This window comes from Oryctolagus cuniculus, chromosome 3, assembly GCF_964237555.1.
Source record: "Oryctolagus cuniculus chromosome 3, mOryCun1.1, whole genome shotgun sequence".
NCBI lineage: Eukaryota > Metazoa > Chordata > Mammalia > Lagomorpha > Leporidae > Oryctolagus > Oryctolagus cuniculus.
The window spans coordinates 98133374-98154495 of record NC_091434.1 but is presented as its reverse complement, the minus strand read 5'-3'; the positions used below and the strand labels follow the sequence as shown (position 1 = coordinate 98154495).

Below are 21122 nucleotides of genomic sequence, written 5' to 3'. Positions count from 1 at the left end.
TTCCTGCCACCCACATGGGAGAATCAGATGAAGTTCCTAGACCCTGGTTTCAGCTTGGTCTAGCCCTGTCTCAACTGAGCAGTGAACTAGCAGATGGAAGATATCTGTGTGTGTTTGTCTATCCACCTTCTATTCCTCTCTGTCATTCTTCCTTTCAAATAATAAATACAATTTTTTTAAAAATCAGTCAGTAGAAAATAGATCCAGAAATGGTAGCAGTGATAGAACTAGCATACCATCCCAGCAAGTATACTAAACAAATGCATTAAAACAGTACTTCAGTATGTATTTTAAGAATTTATTTTTCAAGGTAATATGATAATGAAATAAATGAAAGCTATTTTTAAAAGAACTTGCAGGAGGTAAAATCAAAAAAAAATTTTTTTTTTTTGACAGCCAGAGTGGACAGTGAGAGAGAGAGACAGAGAGAAAGGTCTTCCTTTTTGCCGTTGGTTCACCCTCCAATGGCCGCCGCAGCCAGCGCACCACGCTGATCCGATGGCAGGAGCCAGGTACTTACCCTGGTCTCCCATGGGGTGCAGGGCTCAAGCACTTGGGCCATCCTCCACTGCACTCCCTGGCCACAGCAGAGAGCTGGCCTGGAAGAGGGGCGACCAGGACAGAATCCGGCACCCCGACCGGGACTAGAACCCGGTGTGCCGGTGCCGCTAGGCGGAGTATTAGCCTGTTGAGCCGCGGCACTGGCCAAAATATCTTTTTAAAAAATTCATTGGCTGGTCTTAAGAGCACACTAGACAATGTAGCAGACAAGACCATTTAACTTGAAGACATAGCAAGAATTGTCCAAACAGAGGCAGAAAGGAATGAGGCAGAGAAATAGTGAATTGAGCCCTATAAACTGTGTAATAGTATCTACTCATCATTCATAATTGTAACTGGAATGCTTGAAAGAGTGAAGTAGAATTTAAAAAGGGGGAAATAATAGACTAAGAATTTTCAAATATGGAAAAACTATAAACCCACAAAACCATGACACACAATGAAATGCAAGCAAGATACACACACACATACACACAATCAAGAAACATCAATTTAAAACACACAGAGAACTCGTCTTAAAAAAAAAAAAAAACTGATACTGAAAATAGCAAGAAAGCATGGGGGGCATTAGGGGGTGGCAGTGAGGGGATCAACCCAGTAAAATATTAAATCTCTGAAAGGAAAAAAAAAGGAATCCAACTAACTTCGCCAAGAAATAGAAAGGAAGCCAGTGGAAAGACAAATTTTAAAGGGCTAAAAGAAAAAAAGACAAAACTGTCAGAGTACAATTCAAAAACACAACCTAAATAAAATATCTCAAATAAAAGGTGAGAATATGTTGACAGCAGATTCATGCAGAAAGAAATGTGACTTTGGCTTTGATTGCCTGTGCTTCTGGGGTTTTTTCCAAGAACTCTTTGCCTATGCCAACATCTTGCAGAGTTTCCCCAATGTTCTCCTCTAGTAAACTGATGATATCAGGTCATAGATGCATATCCTTGACCCATTTTGAGCAGCTTTTTGCATAAGGTGTAAGGTATAAGTCTTGTTTCCTACTTTTGCACACACAGATCCAATTTGCCCAACACCATTTGTTGAAGAGACTGTCCTTTCTCCAGGGATTGGTTTTAGCTCCTTTATCAAAGATTAGCTGGTTATAGATACATGGATTTATTTCTGGAGTTTCTATCCTATTCCGTTGGTCTACATGTCTATTTTTGTGCCAATACCAGAGAGTTTTGATTACAACTACCCTGTAGTATGTCGTGAAATCTGGTATTGTGATGCCTCCAGCTTTGTTTTTGTTGTATAAGACTGCATTAGCTATTTGGGGTCTCCTGTGTTCCCACTCCTGAGAACACAAAGGAAATGAAATCAGCATAGGAAAGAGTTATCTGTACCCCCATATTTACTGCAGCTCAATTCACAATAGCTAAGATATGGAATCAACCCAGATGTCCATCAACCAATGACTAGATAAAGAAATTATAGTACATATACACTATAGAATACTACTCAGCAGTAAAAAGAATGAAATCTTGGGGCCAGCGCTGTGGCACAGGAGGTTAACGCCCTGGCCTGCAGTGCTGGCATCCCATATGGGTGCTGGTTCAAGATCCAGCTGCTCCACTTCCGATCCAGCTCTCTGCTGTGGCCTGGGAAAGCAGTAGAAGATGGCCCAAGTCCTTGGGCCCCTGCAACCATGTGGGAAGAAGCTCCTGGTTCCTGGCTTCGGATCAGCGCAGCTCCAGCCAATGCGGCCAATTGAGGAGTGAACCATCGAAGGAAAGACTCTCTCTCTCATACTCTCTCTCTCTCTCTCTCTCTCTCTCTCTCGCTGCCTCTTCTCTCTCTTTGTAATTCTTTCAAATAAATAAGTCTTTAAAAAAAGAAGAATGAAATCTTGTCGCAACAAAATGAGTGTAACTGGAGACCATTATACTTAGTGAAATAAGCCACTTCCAAAAAGACAAATATCATGTTTTCCCTGATATGTGGTAACTAATAGAGTACCAAAAATGTAATAGTAGGAGTGAAATTGACATTCTGAGATTCAATGATTCTTGACAGCACTTGTCTCTACTGTTGAGAAATGGTGGTTTTTTTCTTATTATTTGTTGAACTTTTTACTTAGTGTAAATTGTGTGAGTATAAAGTAGACTGAAAGTACATCACTGTAAAAATTAAGAAAAGGAATAAGAGAGGAAGGAGGAGGAAGGAAGAGAGCCTAAGCAGGATGGAGGGTAGTGTGGGAAGTGTCACTATGCTCCTAAATCTTTATACATGAAACACATGAAATCTGTATACCTTAAATAAGAATTTTAAACAGAAAGAAATGTTAAAGAAGTGTCAGTGTTGTGGCACAGTGGGTTAAGATGCCACCTTCTGACGCCAAAATCCCACATCATACTGCCAATTCAAGGGCTCTGTTTCCAATCCAGCTTTCTGCTGGTGGCCAGGGAAAACAGCAAAAAATGGCCCAAGAACTTGGGCCCCTGCCACCCATGTAGGAGATCCAGATGGAATTCCAGGTTCCTGGCTCTGGCTTGACCCAGTGCCAGCTGCTGTGGTCAACCAGCAGATAGAAGATCTCTCTGTGTCTCCTTCCTGCCACTCTGCCTTTCAAATAAGTACTTTTTTTTTTAAATTTAATAAATGTAAATTTACAAAGTGCAACTTTTGCATTGTTGTGGCTTTTTTCCCCCATAACCTCCCTCCCACCAGCAGCCATCCTATCTCCCACTCCCTCTCCCATCCCACTCTTCATCAAGATCCATTTTCAATTACCTTTATATACAGAAAATCAACTTAGTATATACTAAGCAAAGATTTCAACAGACTGCACCCACACAACTGCACAAGATATACAGTATTGTTCTACTAGTAGTTTTACCATTAATTCTCATAGTAAAACACACATTAAGGACAGAGATCCTACGTGGGGAGCAGGTGCACAGTGACTCCCAATGTTGATTTAACAATTGACACTCTTACTTACGACATCAGTAATCACCCAAGGCTCTTGCCATGAGCTGTCAAGGCTATGGAAGCCTCTTGAGTTTACCAACTCTGAACTTATGTAGTCAAGGCAATATCACAGTGGAGGTTCCTTCCTCCCTTCAGAGAAAGGTGCCTCCTTCTTTAATGGTCCGTTCTTTCTGCTGGGATCTTGTTCACCGAGATCTTTCATTCAGGTCGTTTTTGCCACAGTGTCTTGGCTTTCCATGCCTGTGAGACTGTCATGGGCATTTTAGCCAGATCCGAATGCCCCAAGGGTTGATTCTGAGGCCGAAGTGCTGTTTAGGGCAATTGCCACTCTATGCGTCTCCTGTGTGTCCTGCTTCCCCCGCAGGTTCATTCTCTCCCTTTTAATTCTATCCTTCATTATTTGCAGACACTAGTCTTATTTGTGAAATCTCTTCGACACTTAACCTATCTTTTTGATCAATTATGTACTTAAACTTATCACTTTAACAAGTGAGATGGCATTGGTATATGCCTCCTTGATAAGATTGGATTGGAATCCCCTGGCACATTTCTAGCTCTACCATTGGAGGTAAGTCCAAGTGAGCATGTGCCGACCTGTATATCTCCTCCCTCTCTTCAAATAAGTACTTTTAAAAATGTTAAAGAAGTTCATCAAGCAAAAAAAATTAAAAATTATACTATATAAAAACACAGATCTACATAAAGACTAGCATAAGAAAAGGTAAATATGCAGGTAAATACAATAAAGCTTTTTCTTAATTCCTCTAAAAGAGACTTAAAAACAAATAATGAGAAAATTGATAACATACACAGGCACAGAAGTAAAATATATAATGACACCACAAAGAACAGGAGGGTGAAAACGCCACATATCTCTTTAACGTTTTTAAATTCAAATAGTGACATGTTACTTGAATACAGACTACGTAAATAAAGAAGTGTATTATAGGTCTTAATGGAATTGCTAAGTTAAAAATAAGGATAAACAAAGATATATGCTAAAAAGCTCAAAAAATTAGATAAAACATAAAAGGAAACTCAACTAATCCTACATAAAGCAGGAAAAGAGGATAAAAGGAACAAATTGACAAATAGAAAATAAACAGCAAGACAGAAGAGTTAAATCCAACCATATTAATGTTACACTAAACCTAAAAAGTCTAAACACTTCAGCTAAAGGGTACAGACCGTTAGGCTGTGTAACAGATAAACACACGAAATGTGAAAACTGATTATGGAATTCTGATCTGACCTGCAGTCACATACTTACTAGAAAAACTGTCTATTCAAATAAGTTTTCTTTCTTGTGTCCTTTTTGATTAAATTCTGAGAATATTTTATACATTGTAAATACAACTCCTTTATAAGAAATATGATTTGTAAATATTTTCTTGCATTCAGTTGGTTGGCTTTCCCTTTCTTGATGTCTTTGGAAGTCTATAAAATTTTTAACTTTGATAAAGTTCAACTTTAACTTTGATAAAGCTTATTTTTTCTGTTGTCACTTGCATTTTTGGTCTCCTGTAAAGAGGCTTTACCTGAGGACAAGAAGATTTATTTTTACGTTTTCTTCTAAATGTTTCATAGTTTTATGGGCTGGCATTGTGGTGTAGTGGGTAAAGCCACCACTGCGAGGCCAGCAGCCCATATGGGCAGCAGTTCAATTCCCTGCTGTTAAACTTTCAATCATTTTCCTGCTAATGGTCTGGAAAAGCGGTGGAGGACAGCACAAGTGCTTGGGCCTCTGCACCCAGGTGGGAGACCTGGAAGAAGCTCCTGGCTCTCAACTTTGGTCTGGTCCAATCCTGGCTGTTGCAGCCATCTGGGGAGTGAACAAGTCGATGGACGACCTCTCCTTCTGTAACTCTTTCAAATAAAGGAAGTAAATCTTTAAAAAAAAAAAAAACTAAAAATAAAAAATAAGAGTTTTATAGTTTTACCTCTTACATTTTGGTCTAAAATCTGTTTGATATTAATTTCAATATGCAATGTACAAAAAGGGTCCAACATTATTCTTTCACCGGTGGATATGCAATTATACCAGCATGATTGTTTAAGAGATTATTTTTCCCCTATTAGATTATCAGGACACCCCTGTCAAAAATCAATTGAACATCAAAGTCAATGTTTATTTCTAGATTCTCAATTTCATTCTATGACCTTTATGTCTTACATGATACCGACATCACATTATTTTCAATACTATAGCTTTGTGTTAAGTTTTTAATTCAGGAAATGTGATCCCCCCCCCCTTTTTTTTTTTGACAGGCAGAGTGGACAGTGAGAGAGAGAGACAGAGAGAAAGGTCTTCCTTTGCTCTTGGTTCACCCTCCAATGGCCGCCGTGGCCGGTGCACTGCGCTGATCCAATAGCAGGAGCCAGGTGCTTATCCTGGTCTCCCATGGGGTGCAGGGCTCAAGCACTTGGGCCATCCTCCACTGCACTCCCTGGCCACAGCAGAGAGCTGGCCTGGAAGAGGGGCAACCGGGACAGAATTCGGAGCCCCAACCGGGATTAGAACCTGGTGTGCCGGCGCCGCAAGGCGGAGGATTAGCCTAGTGAGCCGCGGCGCTGGCCTGATTCCCTTACTTTTATTCTTTTTCAAGATTGTTTTGACTATTCTAGGTATATTTCATATGAATTTCAAGAGAAGCTTTTCACTTCCTGAAAAGGAAAAAACTCAGCTGGTATTTTGGTAGAATGAATTTGTAGATCATGTGGGTTAGTAACTATTATCTGAACAATATTATATTTTCTAATCTATGAACTTAGGAAGTATTTCAATTTATCTCAACAATTTTCATAGCTTTCAGGTTACAATTTATCTATTACTTTTGTTAAACTTAATCTTCTTTGATTTTATGTTCTTATATATGAAATAATTTTCTTAATTTCATTTTTGAATTGTTCATTACTGAGAAACACAATTTCTGTATATTGCTACCTTATAAACTTGCTGCTCTCATCTATGAGTTATAATGTATTTTAGTGGGTTCCTGGTGATTTTCATATAGGAGATCATGTCATTTGCTATTACAGAAAATTTAACTTTTTTCTTTTTTCCAGTTTTTCTATATTTATTTTTCTTGTCTAATTGTCTTGGCTAGAAAGTCCAGTACAAAAACAAACAGAACTGGTGAAAGCAACACTCTTTTTAACCATTCATTTTTTACCGTTAAGTAAGATGTTAGCTGCATTTTTTTTCATAGATTCACTTTACTATGTTAAGGAAATTTCCTTTTATTACTAATTTGAATGTTTTTATCATAAAAAGGTGTCAGCTTTTGTCAAATGCTTTTCTGCAAATGAGATGATCATGACCTTGACATCAAAATTCAACAGACATTGCACATACATGCACAAACACACAGACACAACCCATCATCAGCATCTTAGCTCAAGCTCCTGTAACAAAACATCGCAAACTGTGTGCCCCTGATAGCAAAAATTTGTTTCTCACGGTTCTGGAGGCTGGGAAGATGAAGGAACCAGTTAATTCAGTTGGCTAGAGGTCCTCATCTTGGCTTACACTGGCTACTTTTTCACTCAGTGTTCTCACATGACTAGACAGGGAGAGAGAGGCAGAGAGAAACAGAAAAAGACACACAGAGAGAACATGCTTTGTTCTGGTCCTCCTCTTATAATCCCATCATAGGGTTGCCACACTCATGATCTTAGATAAACCTAATTATCTCCCAAAGGCCTCAATTCCAAATACCAAAACCATGGGAGTCATGTCTTCGACATATGAATCTTGGCAGAACATAAATGCCCAGTCCATAAGAAACCCCCCCCTTAATGTGCTGTGCATTGAGATTTAATGCTATAACGAGTACTCAAACAATATATTTCACTTTGTGTTTCTATGGGGGTGCAAACTGTTGAAATCTTTACTTAATGCATACTAAACTGATCCTCTGTAAAAAAAAAAAAAAAAAAAAAGAAATTATCAACTCCCAACTTGACTCTCACTGGGATTAAACATGACAATAGGTCTGATCTGATTTCATCATCATTTAAAAAAAATCATCTATTATTTTTCACTTTATGTTTCTGTGTGGGAGCAAACTGTTGAAATCCTTACTTAATGTATACTAAGCTGATCTTCTGTATATTAAGATAATCGAAAATGAATCTTGATGTGAATGGAAGGGGAGAGGGAGTGGGAAAGGGGAGGGTTGTGGGTGGGAGGGACGGTATGGGGGGGAAGCCATTGTAATCCATAAATCGTACTTTGGAAATTTATATTCATTAAATAAAAGTTAAAAAAAAAATGACAGCTCCATAAACATACATTTATAAATAGGGAACAATATAGCAAATCAAGTTTAGCATAATATAAAAAGGATAATACATCATAACCAACGTTTCAATCACAGAAATCCAAAGACTAGTTTAAGAAGCAAAATCCAGGGTAGGAGTCTGGCATAGTTGTTAAGAAGCCATATGGGATGCTCACATTCCATATTAAAGTGCCTGCATGCACATCTAGGCTCCACTTCAGTTCTAGCTTCCTGCTAATAAGCACCCTGGGAAGCAGCAGGTAATGGCACAAATAGTTGAGTTCCTCCACCCATGAGTACACTTGGATTGAGTTCCTGGTTCCTGGTTTCAGCCTGGCCCAGACCCTTCTGTTTGGGCGGTTATTTAGGGAATGAACCAGCAGATGAGAGAGATAACTCACTCTCTTCTTCTTCTCCTCTGTCCTGCTGTCTCTCTGCGTTTCAAATAAATCAAATAAAATGAATAGAATTTTGTAAATCCTTTTAAAAAATATTTAAAGTCCAGTAAATTTTACCATAATAAATTTAAAAGAAAAAAAATTATTCTCCCTATATATGCAAAATTTATGTGACAAAATTTAACATTCAATGATAACAAAAGCCCTCAGCAAACTAATAAAAAGGGAAATGACTCTATCTGATATGGGTCATCTTTAAAAAATTTATAACTACTATCATATATGACAGTAGAAATGTGAATACAATCTCCCTATGACAGGGAACAAAGCAAAGATGCTCAATCTACCACTTCTATTTAAAGTTACAAGAAAATCCTAGTCAGGGTAGTTAAAGAGAGAAAGAGAGTTGCAAAGGAAGAAGGTAGCCTGTCATTATTTGTAATTAACAACATCATATACTTAGAACATACTGAGGAAGCCACAAAAAAGTAAAAAGCATTAATGGCAGAATTAGCAACATAGCACGAGACAAGCTCAATGTAAAAAAAAAAATCTATCGCATTTGTATATAATAACAATGACAAACTGTAAAACTTATTTAAAATAACATTTTTCAAAGCATTCAATATATTTCATATTCTATTCACTTATGATAAATTTAAGAAGATGTGATACCAGCACACTGAAAACTATAAAACACTGCTCACAGAAATTAAAGAACTAACAAACAAGGAATCATATGTTTGTGGATTGGGATAATTCAATATTGTTTAGGTACTAATGCTCCCCAAATTTACCTCTAGTTGTCAATACAATGACCATTAAGATCTTACAGGAATTTTGCACAAATATGTAAGCTCAATTCATAACTGCTATGGAAATGGAAAAGCTTCTTAATAGCCAAAGCAATTTCAGAAAAAGAGCAAAGTTAAAGAACTTAATACCACATGATTTCAAGACTCACCATGAAATAGAGTGGTGCTGGCATGGCAGACATACAGGCCAACATGATACAGTACAAGAAGAGACACACAAATACCTGATCGGTTGATTTTTAACAAAAGTTGCAACGTAACTCAAAAGAAAAAAGATTCCAACAAATGGTCTGTAGATATGACAACTAGGTAGGAAAAGAATGAATTTGATCCTTCCCTCACACTTCACATAAAGATTAACTCAAAATAGAAAACAGACCAGCAACCAAGTGTAAAAATGTGATTGAAAAAAATTTTTAATGTGCCAAATTGTGGCACACTAAAATTGTCAAATGTTTGGAACACAGAGAAAAATCTTTATAAACTGGAGTTACTCAAAGATTTCTTCGACAAAAGACAAGAAAGGAATGCATAAAAGAAAATACTGATAAACCAGACCTATTCAAAATGTACAAGTTCTGATCCTCAAAAGGTGCCATATGCAGCTTCATGCTAAAGTACACCCTGAGAAACAGTAGTTGATGCTCACGTGCTTGGGTCCCTGCCACCCTAGTGAGGGACTCAGATTCAGTTATTGGCTCCTGGAATTAGTCTGGCCCAGTCCTTGCTGTTGGGGAGTGAACCATCAGATAGAAGACTTCTCCTCTTTCATTCCCTCTCACTTTCACTCTCTCTTGCTCTCCATCATTCATTCATTCAGCTTTTCAAATAGGTAAGTAAAGAAAATCTTAAAACACACCACACAAACACACAATGAGAAACACTACACATCCAGTAGAATTTCTGAATTTAGAAGCAATATAGCAAGTGCTGGCCAGAATGTGGAACTGGAACTTTCAAACACCGCTATTGATTATGGCACAAATCAGCTGAGCAAACAGTTGAGTAGTTTCTTAAAAGTTCCACATATACTTACCATATGACCCAATTCTATTTCTGGGTAAGTAATCCAGAAGAATTCAAGTACACATACACAAAGACTTATACATAAACCTTCATGGCAGCATCATTTATTACAGACAAAAATGTCTAGGAACAGATAGGCGAAAAAGCAAACTGTGGCACATTTATACAATGGAGCACCATTCTGCAATGAAAAGGAATAAACTACTGAGACACACAACTAATACAGTAAGCCTTACAAATATCATGTTAAAAACAGTGACTAATGCATGACTGATTCTATTTAATATGAACTCTACAGCAGACAAAGTCAGATCACTAGTTGCCTGCAGAGAAGGACCAGAGGGTAAAAGAATGACCACAAAGGAACACAAGAATTTTCTGAGGTGATAGAAACGTTCTATACTTTTAATAGAATAGCAGTTACAGGAGATTGAATATTTGTCAAAACTCACTCACTGACCTGCTAACTTAAAATAAGTGCATTTTATTATATGTATATAATACTGACATAATTTTAAAAATTAACAGACATTTGGGGAGAGCATCACTCACCGACAACACCAACAAAAGACAAATCAAGTTTTACTACCGGTGTAACCCCAACAAGTCTTATTTTATTGTCTTTTGACCATTTAATCAAATATACATTAAGAGCTGGGAATGATTTAAAGTCTCATGGTATAGTAGTGAACAGACAAAATTCCCTACACTCATCAAGTTTCATCCTAACAGATCATAGATCATTAAAAAAGTTGAAATACGCACTAAGTAGGTGGAAGAGCTAATGAGAAAAAAAAGGCAGTGAGGAGGAAAGGGACATTTTAAATAAGATGGTCAAGGAGGACTCACTAGGGGTTTAACATCTGAGTAAAGACTCAAGAAAGTTAAGCAGATACCTGGGGAAAGAGCATTCCACGCAGCAGGCAGGGCAAAGGCTCTGAGGCCAGCTGCTCAAGGGCCAACCCATCGCCAGGAATGAACAGAAGGCAGTAAGCAAAGACATGAAAAAATGTGACTGCAAAGGAGGCAGTATCATATAGAGCCTTGTAGGCTACTAAAGAGATAGTAGCTTTTACAGTGAGTGAGAAAGGAAACAACTGAAGTGGAGAATTGAAGAAAGATGGAATTTTACCTATGTTTTCTTTTAATTATTCTGGCTACAGCACTGAGCCCAGACTGAAGTGCTGAGTTTCAGATTGTTAACAAGCACCTGTGAATTCAGTCAGCTGACTAATAAAACAAGAAAGAGAAAGAGATGACCATGGCTTGGACCTGGTAGTAGTGAAGGTGGTGGGAGGAGTCAGATTCATATTCTAAGTCTATTTTCATGGCGGAGTCAACATGAACTGCTGATACATGAGCTGTGGGTGCGAAAGAAAGAAAAGTCAGGGATGACACCAAAACTTTTGGTCTAACACAGATGCACTTAGCATTAATTTAGATGGGGGACACTAAAAATGAAAAACTTTGCGTAAAAAGATCTGAGCTTCGGACATTTAAATACTTATATAACTTCAGATATGCATACAAAAATGTCTCAGGACAGTTGAATATATGTCTGGAATCCCTAGAAATAGTTGTTTGTTTTTGTTTTTTTGCAAGTAAATTACTAGGTATGATGCGGCAAGTGTGTGTGTGCTTATGTATGAAATGTATGGGACATAATCCATATTTGAACTGAATATATCAAGCCCTCAACACTGAGACTAATGGATTGTTTGTGTTTTCTGATTTACATAAATCTATAGGAGTCTACTAAGCACTTCACACCTTTATTTTTACTTTCACATCTGAAGTACAGCAATATGGACAGATAAGGTGTATATTTAGGATAATAATGTGAACAGGCACATTCCTGGAGCTATAGCTACTTAAGTGACACTAGCATCAAGATACTCATTCTTACTTTGAAAAGATTTAAAAAAACAATTACTTGTTATGAAACTAACTGTACTGCCAAATGCTTCTGAGGATCACATGTAAAAATTGTCATCTTCTTTACATTTTATTGTCTCAAATCAAAGTAATAGATTTTGTGATTAGACTTAGAAGTTTGGTTTCGATGTTTATAACCATCAGTTTCTAAAATGAGCAATGTTTCCAAGTTGAAAATGCACACTGCATCTCATAAAGGAAGACACTCCATGTATTATTAAAGAAATGCACAAATGACATGTATAACTACCAAATTTCAACTGGAATTATAACATGTGGGAAACATGCAAAACTGGTGGTTGAAACAATTTTCTAAAATGCAAAATTTTCATATGCCAGTGTGAATGAGCTTTACTTCTTCGCAGCTGTCTCTTTACTACTAATTCCATGGCTTTGACTATTCCCCCACCCTAGAAGTCTTCTTCCCACTTGATACCCTTGGCTTCTTTCAAGGTCCAGCCCAAACTCAGTCTCCTCCCCAAAACCTACCCTGAACCCCAGTGGTATACACTGTTCTTTCCACATTCTCAAAGCACTGCCTGCTGAATGTTCAGAGCAGTTACGTCATTCTGTCATGGATTAACTTCAACTATTTACACTAAAACTAGTGCTCCCTGAGGACAGAAAATGCATGGCCATCTTGGTCTTCCATGAAATGCCCAATACAGTACCTTACTAACTATAGTGTAAGTACTCACTAAAGCTTTGTTCAATTAAACTAAAACCTTATTAAAACCAGGAAACTCATCAAATGGACTGGATTCAATGAGTTATATGCTAATCTATATAGTCTGGTCCAATTTAAACCTTCAATTTCATATCTTATTCAGAGTATCCATACACCTCTTATGTGAACTCCAGAACAGCCAAGAGGAAGAATATAATCAATAGTCCTTCCAAGTCTCATTTTTCTCCATTTCTCTCCTCACCTTCTGGTTCCCTTGGTTCAGGATAGGCAGAGAAAAGGACCAAAGTCCGACCTAATTCCATGGGGGGTTTACTGGATGGCTATGGGAAAGATGATCTGTTTATTCCTGTGTATTGCTGGTAGTGTCCTCTTTCGCTCTCCAAAGAGCCTGGTTCGGACGGCGTATGTTGGGATTCATGGCAGAGTGGACTTAAGTTATAGCAAGCAAAAAGAAGCTGGCCTTACCATGCTGCTTAGTTCCCATGTGTGGGGGATACATTGTTAGGCTAAGCTCTCACTATCCCCACTCAAAGAATCCCCTCATGTGGCAAGCAGCCTTCCTTGGCAGGATGTGTCACGATCACTCAAGCCTGGTTACCGACCTCCCATGATGTCCACTTGCACCACAAAACACTCAGGCGATTTTACCTCACCAGATGGACAAATGCAGACTCCTCCCCCTATTGCCTTGTCATTCAACTTGCCATCTCACTGGCTCCAGTCAATCTCCTCCCCTCTGAGAATGCTATGTTCAGGTATGCTCCAAACTCTCAGAAATGTATGCCTGCTCTGGAAGGTAAAACTGCAGCACGAAGAAACAAGATTCAACAACTCATTAAACACACAGGCAGAAAATTAAATACCAATTTACACTTCTGGCAGATACACCCAAAACCCTGGGTTGGAAACAAGGGTCACTTTGAGGAAACAGGAAAATGTCACAGCACTAACTTCCCACTAGATTAACAAGTCTTCACCTGAATAACACTTTTAATCCCTCTTTTCCAATTTCTCCCATATGTGGAAAGTGGATATTGTATGTGAACCAATTCTACCCTTTGACTAAGTTCCACATATATTTTTTTAGAATGCAAGGTTACTTACAACCGTTTGCTTTCAGTCTAGCAGTTTTAGCAGAAATCCTAAAATACATGACTCCTAGTCATTTCCCTATTATCAAAGGTGCAATTACCCTACATGTATCACTTACTTATTATGAATGAAAACTTACTTTAAGCAACTCATTGTAAAATACAGATTTACAAAAAAAATAAAAAGGGGAGGACAGCTATTGAGTAAACACCTTAAAAAATGGGGGAGAAAGAAGATTCCTCACTGGGTCATTAAATTTTAACTTAGTAGATCAGTATGTTATTCATATTTCAATTATCTCACTTAGGGCTAGTGTTCTAGCAAATCAGGTAAAGCCACTGCCTGTGATGTCGGTATCCCATGTAGGCGTCAGTTCATATCCTAGCTGCTCCATTTCCAATCCAGCTCCCTGCTAATGGCCTAGAAAAGCATTGGAGAATGACCAAAATATCTGGGAGACCTAGATGAAGCTCCTGGCTTCAGCCTGGCTCAGCCCTGGCTATTGCAACCATCTGGGAAGTGAACCAGTAGATGGAAGATTTCTGTCTCTTCCTCTCTTTCAAATAAATTTTTTTAAACCTCACTTAATTATATATACACTTAATGAGAAGCTACTGCATAAAACAGGCAACATACACATTAGAACTAAGATTAAAATGTATGCTACCTATAACATGAAATGAAAATAAAACCTCAGCCAGCCAAGTTGATAGTTACAAATCTATTTAGCAAATATTTTTTCCCATTCTGTCAGTTGTCTCTTCACTTTCCTGTTTCTTTTGCAGTACAGAAGCTTCTCAGTTTGATGCAATCCCAATAGTTAATTTTGACTTTGACTGCCTATGTTTCCGGGGTCTTTTCCAAGAAGTCTTTGCCAGTACCTATATCTTGCATGGTTTTTCCAATGTTCTCTAATAATTTGATGGTGTCGGGTCATAGATTTTTTTAATCCATGTTGAGTGGATTTTTGTGTAAGGTGAAAGGTAGGGGTCTTGCTTCATGCTTCTGCACGTGGAAATCCAATTTTCCCAGCACCATTCATTGAATAGACTGTCCTTACTCCAGAGATTGGTTTTGGATCCTTGATCAAATATAAGTTGGCTGTAGATATTTGGATTGATTTCTGGTGTTTCTGCTCTGTTCCATTGGTCTATCCATCTGTTTCTGTACCAGTACCATGCTGTTTTGATTACAACTGCCCTGTAATATGTCCTGAAATCTGGTATTGTGATGCCTCCAGCTTTGTTTTTGTTGTACAAGATTGCTTTAGCTATTCGAGGTCTCCTGTGTCTCCATATGAATTTCAGCAGCATTTTTTCCAGATCTGAGAAGAATGTCTTTGGTATTTTGATTGGTATCACATTGAATCTATAAATTGCTTTTGGGAGAATGTTGACTACCAACTATTTCATTCTTGGATCACCACCTTGCCCTTTTTTAAGGTTTATTTATTTAGAAAGGCAGAGTGACAGAAGAGAGAGAAAGAGCAAGGGATATCTTCCATCCACTGGTGCACTCCCCAAATGGCCACAACAGACAGGGCTGAGCTAGGCTGAAGCCAAGAATTCCATGCTGGTTTCCCACATGGGTGGCAGGAACCCAAGCACCTGTTCCGTCTTCCATTGCCTTCCCAGTTGCATCAGCAGGGACCAGGACTGGAAGCAGAGTAGCTAGAATTCAAACTGGAGCATAGATATGGCATGCAGACAACACAAGGGGCATCTTATCCTGCTGCACCACAACGCCAGCCCCAGCCCTCCTACTTTTTACCTTTTATCCATCCGTTTTGTTTGCCTATGACCTGTTTTTTCTGCCTATATTTTCAAGCAATTAAAAAAAAAAATTGGTGTTGGCACATTGTAGTGTAGCAGTTAAGCCTCCACCTATGATACTGGCATCCCATATGGGCACCAGTTCATGTCCTGGCTGCTCCTTACTAATGTGCCCGGGAAAGCAAAGGAGGATGGCCCAAGTCCATGGACCCCTGTACCCACATGTGAGACGTGAATGAAGCTCCTGGCTTCAACCTGGCACAGCCCTGGCCATTGTGGACATCTGGAGAGTGAAACAGCAGATGGGAAGGTCTCTCTCTCTCTCTCTCTCCCCTTGTCTCTTACTCCCTCTATAACTCTTTCAAATACAAATAAATCTTTAAATATGGGGATTTTTCCCCTAGAGGCTGGTGGTATGGTTCCAGGCTCTTAGTTCCAGACTGGCCCAGCCCTGGCTGTTGAGAGCAATTAGATATGTACCAGAGGAAGCAAGGAATCTCAATCTCTCTCCCTCTCCCTCTTCCCCTCACCCCCTTCTAGCTCTGCCTTTCAAATAAACAAATCTTTTTTAAAAAAATTTACAGTCTAATACTTGTTTTTAAATTATGTTATTATTTATTTGAGAGACAGACATAAAGAGTTCCCACTCACTAGTTCACTCCCCAAATGCCTACAACAGCCAGCACTAGGCTGGGACAAAACTGGTATCTGGTCCGGCGCCACGGTTCAATAGGCTAATCCTCCGCCTGCAGTGCTGGCACACTAGGTTCTAGGCCCGGTCGGGGCGCCAGATTCTGTCCCAGTTGCTTCTCTTCCAGTCTAGCTCTCTGGTGTGGCCCAGGAGTGCAGTGGAGGATGGCCCAGGTCCTTGGGCCCTGCACCCGCATGGGAGACCAGGAGAAGGCGCTTGGCTCCTGGCTTCGGATCAGCGTGGTGCGCTAACTGCAGCGCGCCGGCCGCAGCGGCCATTGCGGGGTGAACCAACGGAAAAAGGTAGACCTTTCTCTCTGCCTCTCTCTGTCCACTCTGCCTGTTAAAAAAAAAAAAAAAAAAAAAAAAAAAAAAAAAAAAAAAAACTGGTATCCAGAATTTCAATCCAGGTTCTCATGAAGGTGACAAGGACCCAACTACTTGAGTCATCACCTGTTGCCTCCAAAATCCGAAGTGGAAACAGGACTCAAATCCAGGCACTCCAATGTAGGATCCAAGCATCTTAACCAATAGCTTAACCACTAGGCCTAATGCCTACTCCTCCCACTCCATTCAAACAGTGAGTTCAATATTTTCAGTAATGTTTTTTCCTGTCTTGTCTTCATTACCATCTTCCTCACCAAAGTGCCAAAGTACTCAGTTTAGGATACATTACTACACTGCTCTATAAAATGAGCTATAATAGTGTATACTACACCTTCAGCTTAGATTAATGTTTCTCTAAGTCTTTTTATAAAAACCTACTAAAGTTTGTGCTGGTACAATGGCACATATGGTTAAGCTGCCAATTGCATTGCTGGCATACCATATGAATGCAGGTTAGAGTCCAAGCCGCTCCACTTCTGATGCACTCCCTGCTAATGGCCTTCAAAAGGAGCAGAAAATGGCCGAAATGCTTAAGCCCCTGCACCCACATGGGAGACCAGGATAAAGCACCTGGATCCTGATTTTGGCAGCCATTTGGGGAGTGAACCAACACATGGAAAACTTCTCGCTGTCACTCCCTCTCTGTAACTCTGCCTGTCAAATAAAATAACCTTTAAAAAAATCTATGAAAGTCAAGATCATTCTCTGCTTCATATCCTATGAATATCGTGACTAAATAGGTCCTTCATAAAAGATAGTGAAGAAAAAGACAACTGATGAATTCTCAAGACCCCCCAAAGCCCATTGCTCTCTCATAAGACCACACAGGGAAGATAAAACTAAATATTCTTTTGACTGCTGATATAAAAGTTGCTTTAGGGGGCTGGTGCTATGGTACAGTAGGTAAAAGCCACCGCCTGCAATGCAAGCATCCCATATGGGCGCCAGTTCAAGTCCCGGCTGCTCCACTTCCAATCCCAGCTCTCTGCTATGGCCTGGGACAGCAGTAGAAGATGGCTCAAGTCCTTGGGCCCCTGCATCTGCATGGGAGACCTGGAAGAAGCTCCTGGCTCCTGTCTTCAGATCAGCACAGCTCTGGCTGTCATGGCCAACTGGGGAGTGAACCAGTGGATGGAAGACCTACCTCTACCTACCTACCTCTCTCTCTCTCTCTCTCTCTCTCTAACTCTTTCAAAGGGATAAATAAATCTTTTTTAAAAAGCTGCTTTAAACACCAACATTTTCTTCTTCTCTTGATTATACTCAACAAATCAATTTGTGGTTTAAGGGCAAACTAAAAGATTTAACACATGATTTTTTGCAACCATGTCCCCAAACTCAATTAAATGGCATTACCAATTCTATAATGAATTTTTTAATAATCATTTTTAAGAGATGATGCCCAATTTAAACTGGTACTGGTGAATTAACAATAACTGCAACTTATCAAACTATATATATGTACTCTTGTGTATTTTGAAAAATGCTTACTTTAAATAGAAAAAAAGCAATAACTATACAGTGTCCTACTTATTGTCCTTTCTCCCTTTTTTAGAAGGATTTCACGAGACAACAACTGATTTCCCAATTTGTATGGGGTATCAATGTTACATCCACATGTATTTTATTAAGTATGTATTATATATAAGGTAATACTGTGCTGCTACTTTAAACACACACACACACACTCACAAAGGCCTAATCCTTCCTAAAGTAGCTTATATTTAAAAATGGCAAAGTTTTCCAAATAGCAATCATAGTAATCTCAAATCCAATCCACAAGGCAGTTCAATGATGGCACAATAAATTGATACAAGGCATTCTGACAAAATTCCTGAGTGTTAGGATTTAAGCATCTACAGGAATAGCCCTTTAATGCCAGATTTAAAAGAGTTTAAGATATTCAAATGCTACAACATAACTGTCTTTCAGTCACAGGCATTGTTTCAATGATAAAATAGCCCAAAAACCATTAAAGGAAATAATTTCCACATAAAGCTATCATATGATTCTGATCTCTAATCTGACTTGTAAATTAGATGTGTGTAACTTCCACTATCCAGCAACTTGCAGATTATTTCCCTTGCAGGATGGCTATGTTAGTTGCACTGCACTCAGACCAAAAGTGTAGTGGCAGTGACACACTGACAAACTGAATTTGAACAGTATATGTTTTAAATAAAAATCTCAAGATAAGTCATGAGGGAACTTTTTTCTGTCTGTGGATGAGCTGTACCAGCTATGTAAAATGTAATCAATGTTTTTATATAGTAAACTTTCAGAGTTTTTGTTGAATGCTTAGATTTTTTAATGTTGAAGATTCACTGGGGGGGGGGGGGGGGGGGGATGCGATGCAACTTTGAGAAAAGGTACAAACCTCGTTTTCCAGTACTGCTTTCAAATCTTCTAATGATGGTACAGATAGCTGCATACATCAAAAGGGGAAACATAAGTTTCATTCAGAAAATACTTTGATTTTCCAGTTTTCTTATGACCCAACGGTTCTAAAAAAAATACATATATTCCCAGTTCCTATCTGGTTGTTAAATCATTTTAAGTGGATTTAGTTAAGAGATCTGAAGATATTAATTTACTTAATATTGAATACAAAAGTCTATTCAAAATAGTGTTTTCCTAGAAAATTTTGGGTATAGTAGCTTTCTGAAAATAGAAATATCTCTTAAATATTCTATGTGACAGCACAATTTCACAAATTTCAAGCAAGAACTTCCATGTGAAAATCACTATCGTTAAATTAACCTTTTTAGAAAACAGTTATTTTTCTTCATTGTTTTTCCCTAAGAATAAGAGAATCCAGTACTAAAAGATGGTAACACTATGAGTTTCATAAAGATCTTTAAGATTCAATTATCAAAGCAATTGTCACATATCATTATGGAATGATAATACATTACATAGTCAACATCAAAATTTACTACAACCATACCAACCATCACTAACAATTTTTTTTTAATTTTTTTATTCAGTCATAAAGTCCTTGGAATCATAGTAGGGCTTGATACCATACTGGTGTCACACTCTGTGGCAGCCTTCTTTTTCAACTTCTTTGTCTACTAGTGCATCACTGGACCCAGCAGGCAGCTCACTCAGATAATTTCAGTAATGGATTTTGGCTCTCTGTGCATAATAGATGACAATCCTTATGAAGTATCCAGTTTGTCTTATAGCTGAGAGATTTGAACCTGCTGCAGATGTCACATCTAAATTCTTGAACGGATTTTTATCATCAGTGTCACCTATAAAACAAGACAGTATCACCAATAGCATTGTCCTGGAGAGCATCTATTGCAATATTGCTAAGCTTTCTGCATCATAACTGATATTCATTTATTTGCATAAAATGTGGGTCAGCCCATGGACCAAAGAGACATGTTGCCTCTTCTTGTATAACTGTGATATAAGAATGTGTTTATGTTTTTAAAAGATTAAAAAAGGCTTATTAAGAAGATTAATATTTTCTGACAAGTTAAAAGTTAAATGAAATTCAAATTTCAGTTTCCATAAATAAGTCTATTGGAACACAGCCACATTCCTTCACTTAAGTATTCTTCCTCAGCTACTTTCTCACTACAGTGACACACTTGAGTAGGTGTATCAAAGACCATCTGACCCATAAAGCCTACAATATTTACTCTATGGTCCTTAAAAGAAAAGGTTTGCCAACTCTGGCCAAGAGGGCTTTTTGGTACATAGGTAATGTGATCCCTAGCATTTGCTTCATGAAGAATCTAAGTAGAAAGATTATAATAACCCAATTTTCCCCTGCCCAACTTCCATTCTTTCAACTTAGTACTTGCTGGATCAGCCTTGTTACCACAATGCAGGTGGCTAAAATGGCTTGGCTCTTCCTCTGACTCAGCCTTACAGCCTTTCCTCAATTCAAGGGGTCAATACTGACCTGGGCAGAAACCAGACAGACCTCAGTTTCAGGTCAAATTCTAGTTTTCCAATGTTGGCCTCTGCTGTAATCTAGATTTCTGGTTCTAGATTACTACTTTATATCAACCGTTCTTCATAACAGGCTTCCTGTACTAGATACCCATGTATTACATAGCTGTACTTCCTGCCAGACACACCAGGACAACAGGCTATGTCATAGCATGCTTTTAAACAGTACTGCAGATCCAAAGTTCTATTCTTGCCTGTAGCATCCACCCTGGAGTGAAAATTTGTTTGGGGGTTCTTGCGAATAGCCTGTATAGCCAACACTCCACCGCTCCTGATTCTGACTGTTCCTGGAGTTCATCACCTTCCTTTTACCTTCAAAATTCTGGCCTAAGGAGTTCAACCTTACCAACCAGTCTGTCATTTTGTTGCTTATATTCAGCTGATAAAATAACCGAGCAAGAAAACAAACTCCAAACATGCAGAGAGATACCCCTACCTACAAATATACAACTTAAAATATTTTTAGCCTCTGCTGCAAAAGGGAATATATCATCCCCTAGCATCTTCTAGAACATCCCTTCACTAGTAGCTGGTCCAAAATTTCTATACCTGCTTTATCTGAGAATTTTACCTAACAA

The 21122-nt window shown here is 38.6% G+C and overlaps 1 protein-coding gene across 15 annotated transcripts in view; it reads right to left on the bottom strand.

The window, feature by feature from the left end:
- Nucleotides 1-21122, bottom strand: part of GTDC1 (glycosyltransferase like domain containing 1) — a 434789-nt gene that overhangs the window by 401525 nt on the left and 12142 nt on the right. Inside the window, exons 1-3 of one of the 15 annotated variants that reach the window (XM_070070972.1) lie at nt 19537-19832; nt 18953-19000; nt 13283-13436 (exon numbers count right to left, since the gene is read on the bottom strand). The exons of 8 other annotated variants lie outside the window; for them this stretch is intronic. Coding sequence is in view for 2 of the 7 variants with exons in the window: in XM_070070970.1 (XP_069927071.1) it covers nt 18953-19000; nt 19527-19529 (51 nt within the window). In the remaining 5 variants the exon portion in view is untranslated. Of the gene's footprint in view, nt 1-13282; nt 13437-18952; nt 19001-19526; nt 19833-21122 lie in introns of those variants that run through there. 6 more of the 15 variants (XM_070070973.1, XM_070070970.1, XM_051848732.2 and 3 more) reach the window with 6 other exon arrangements.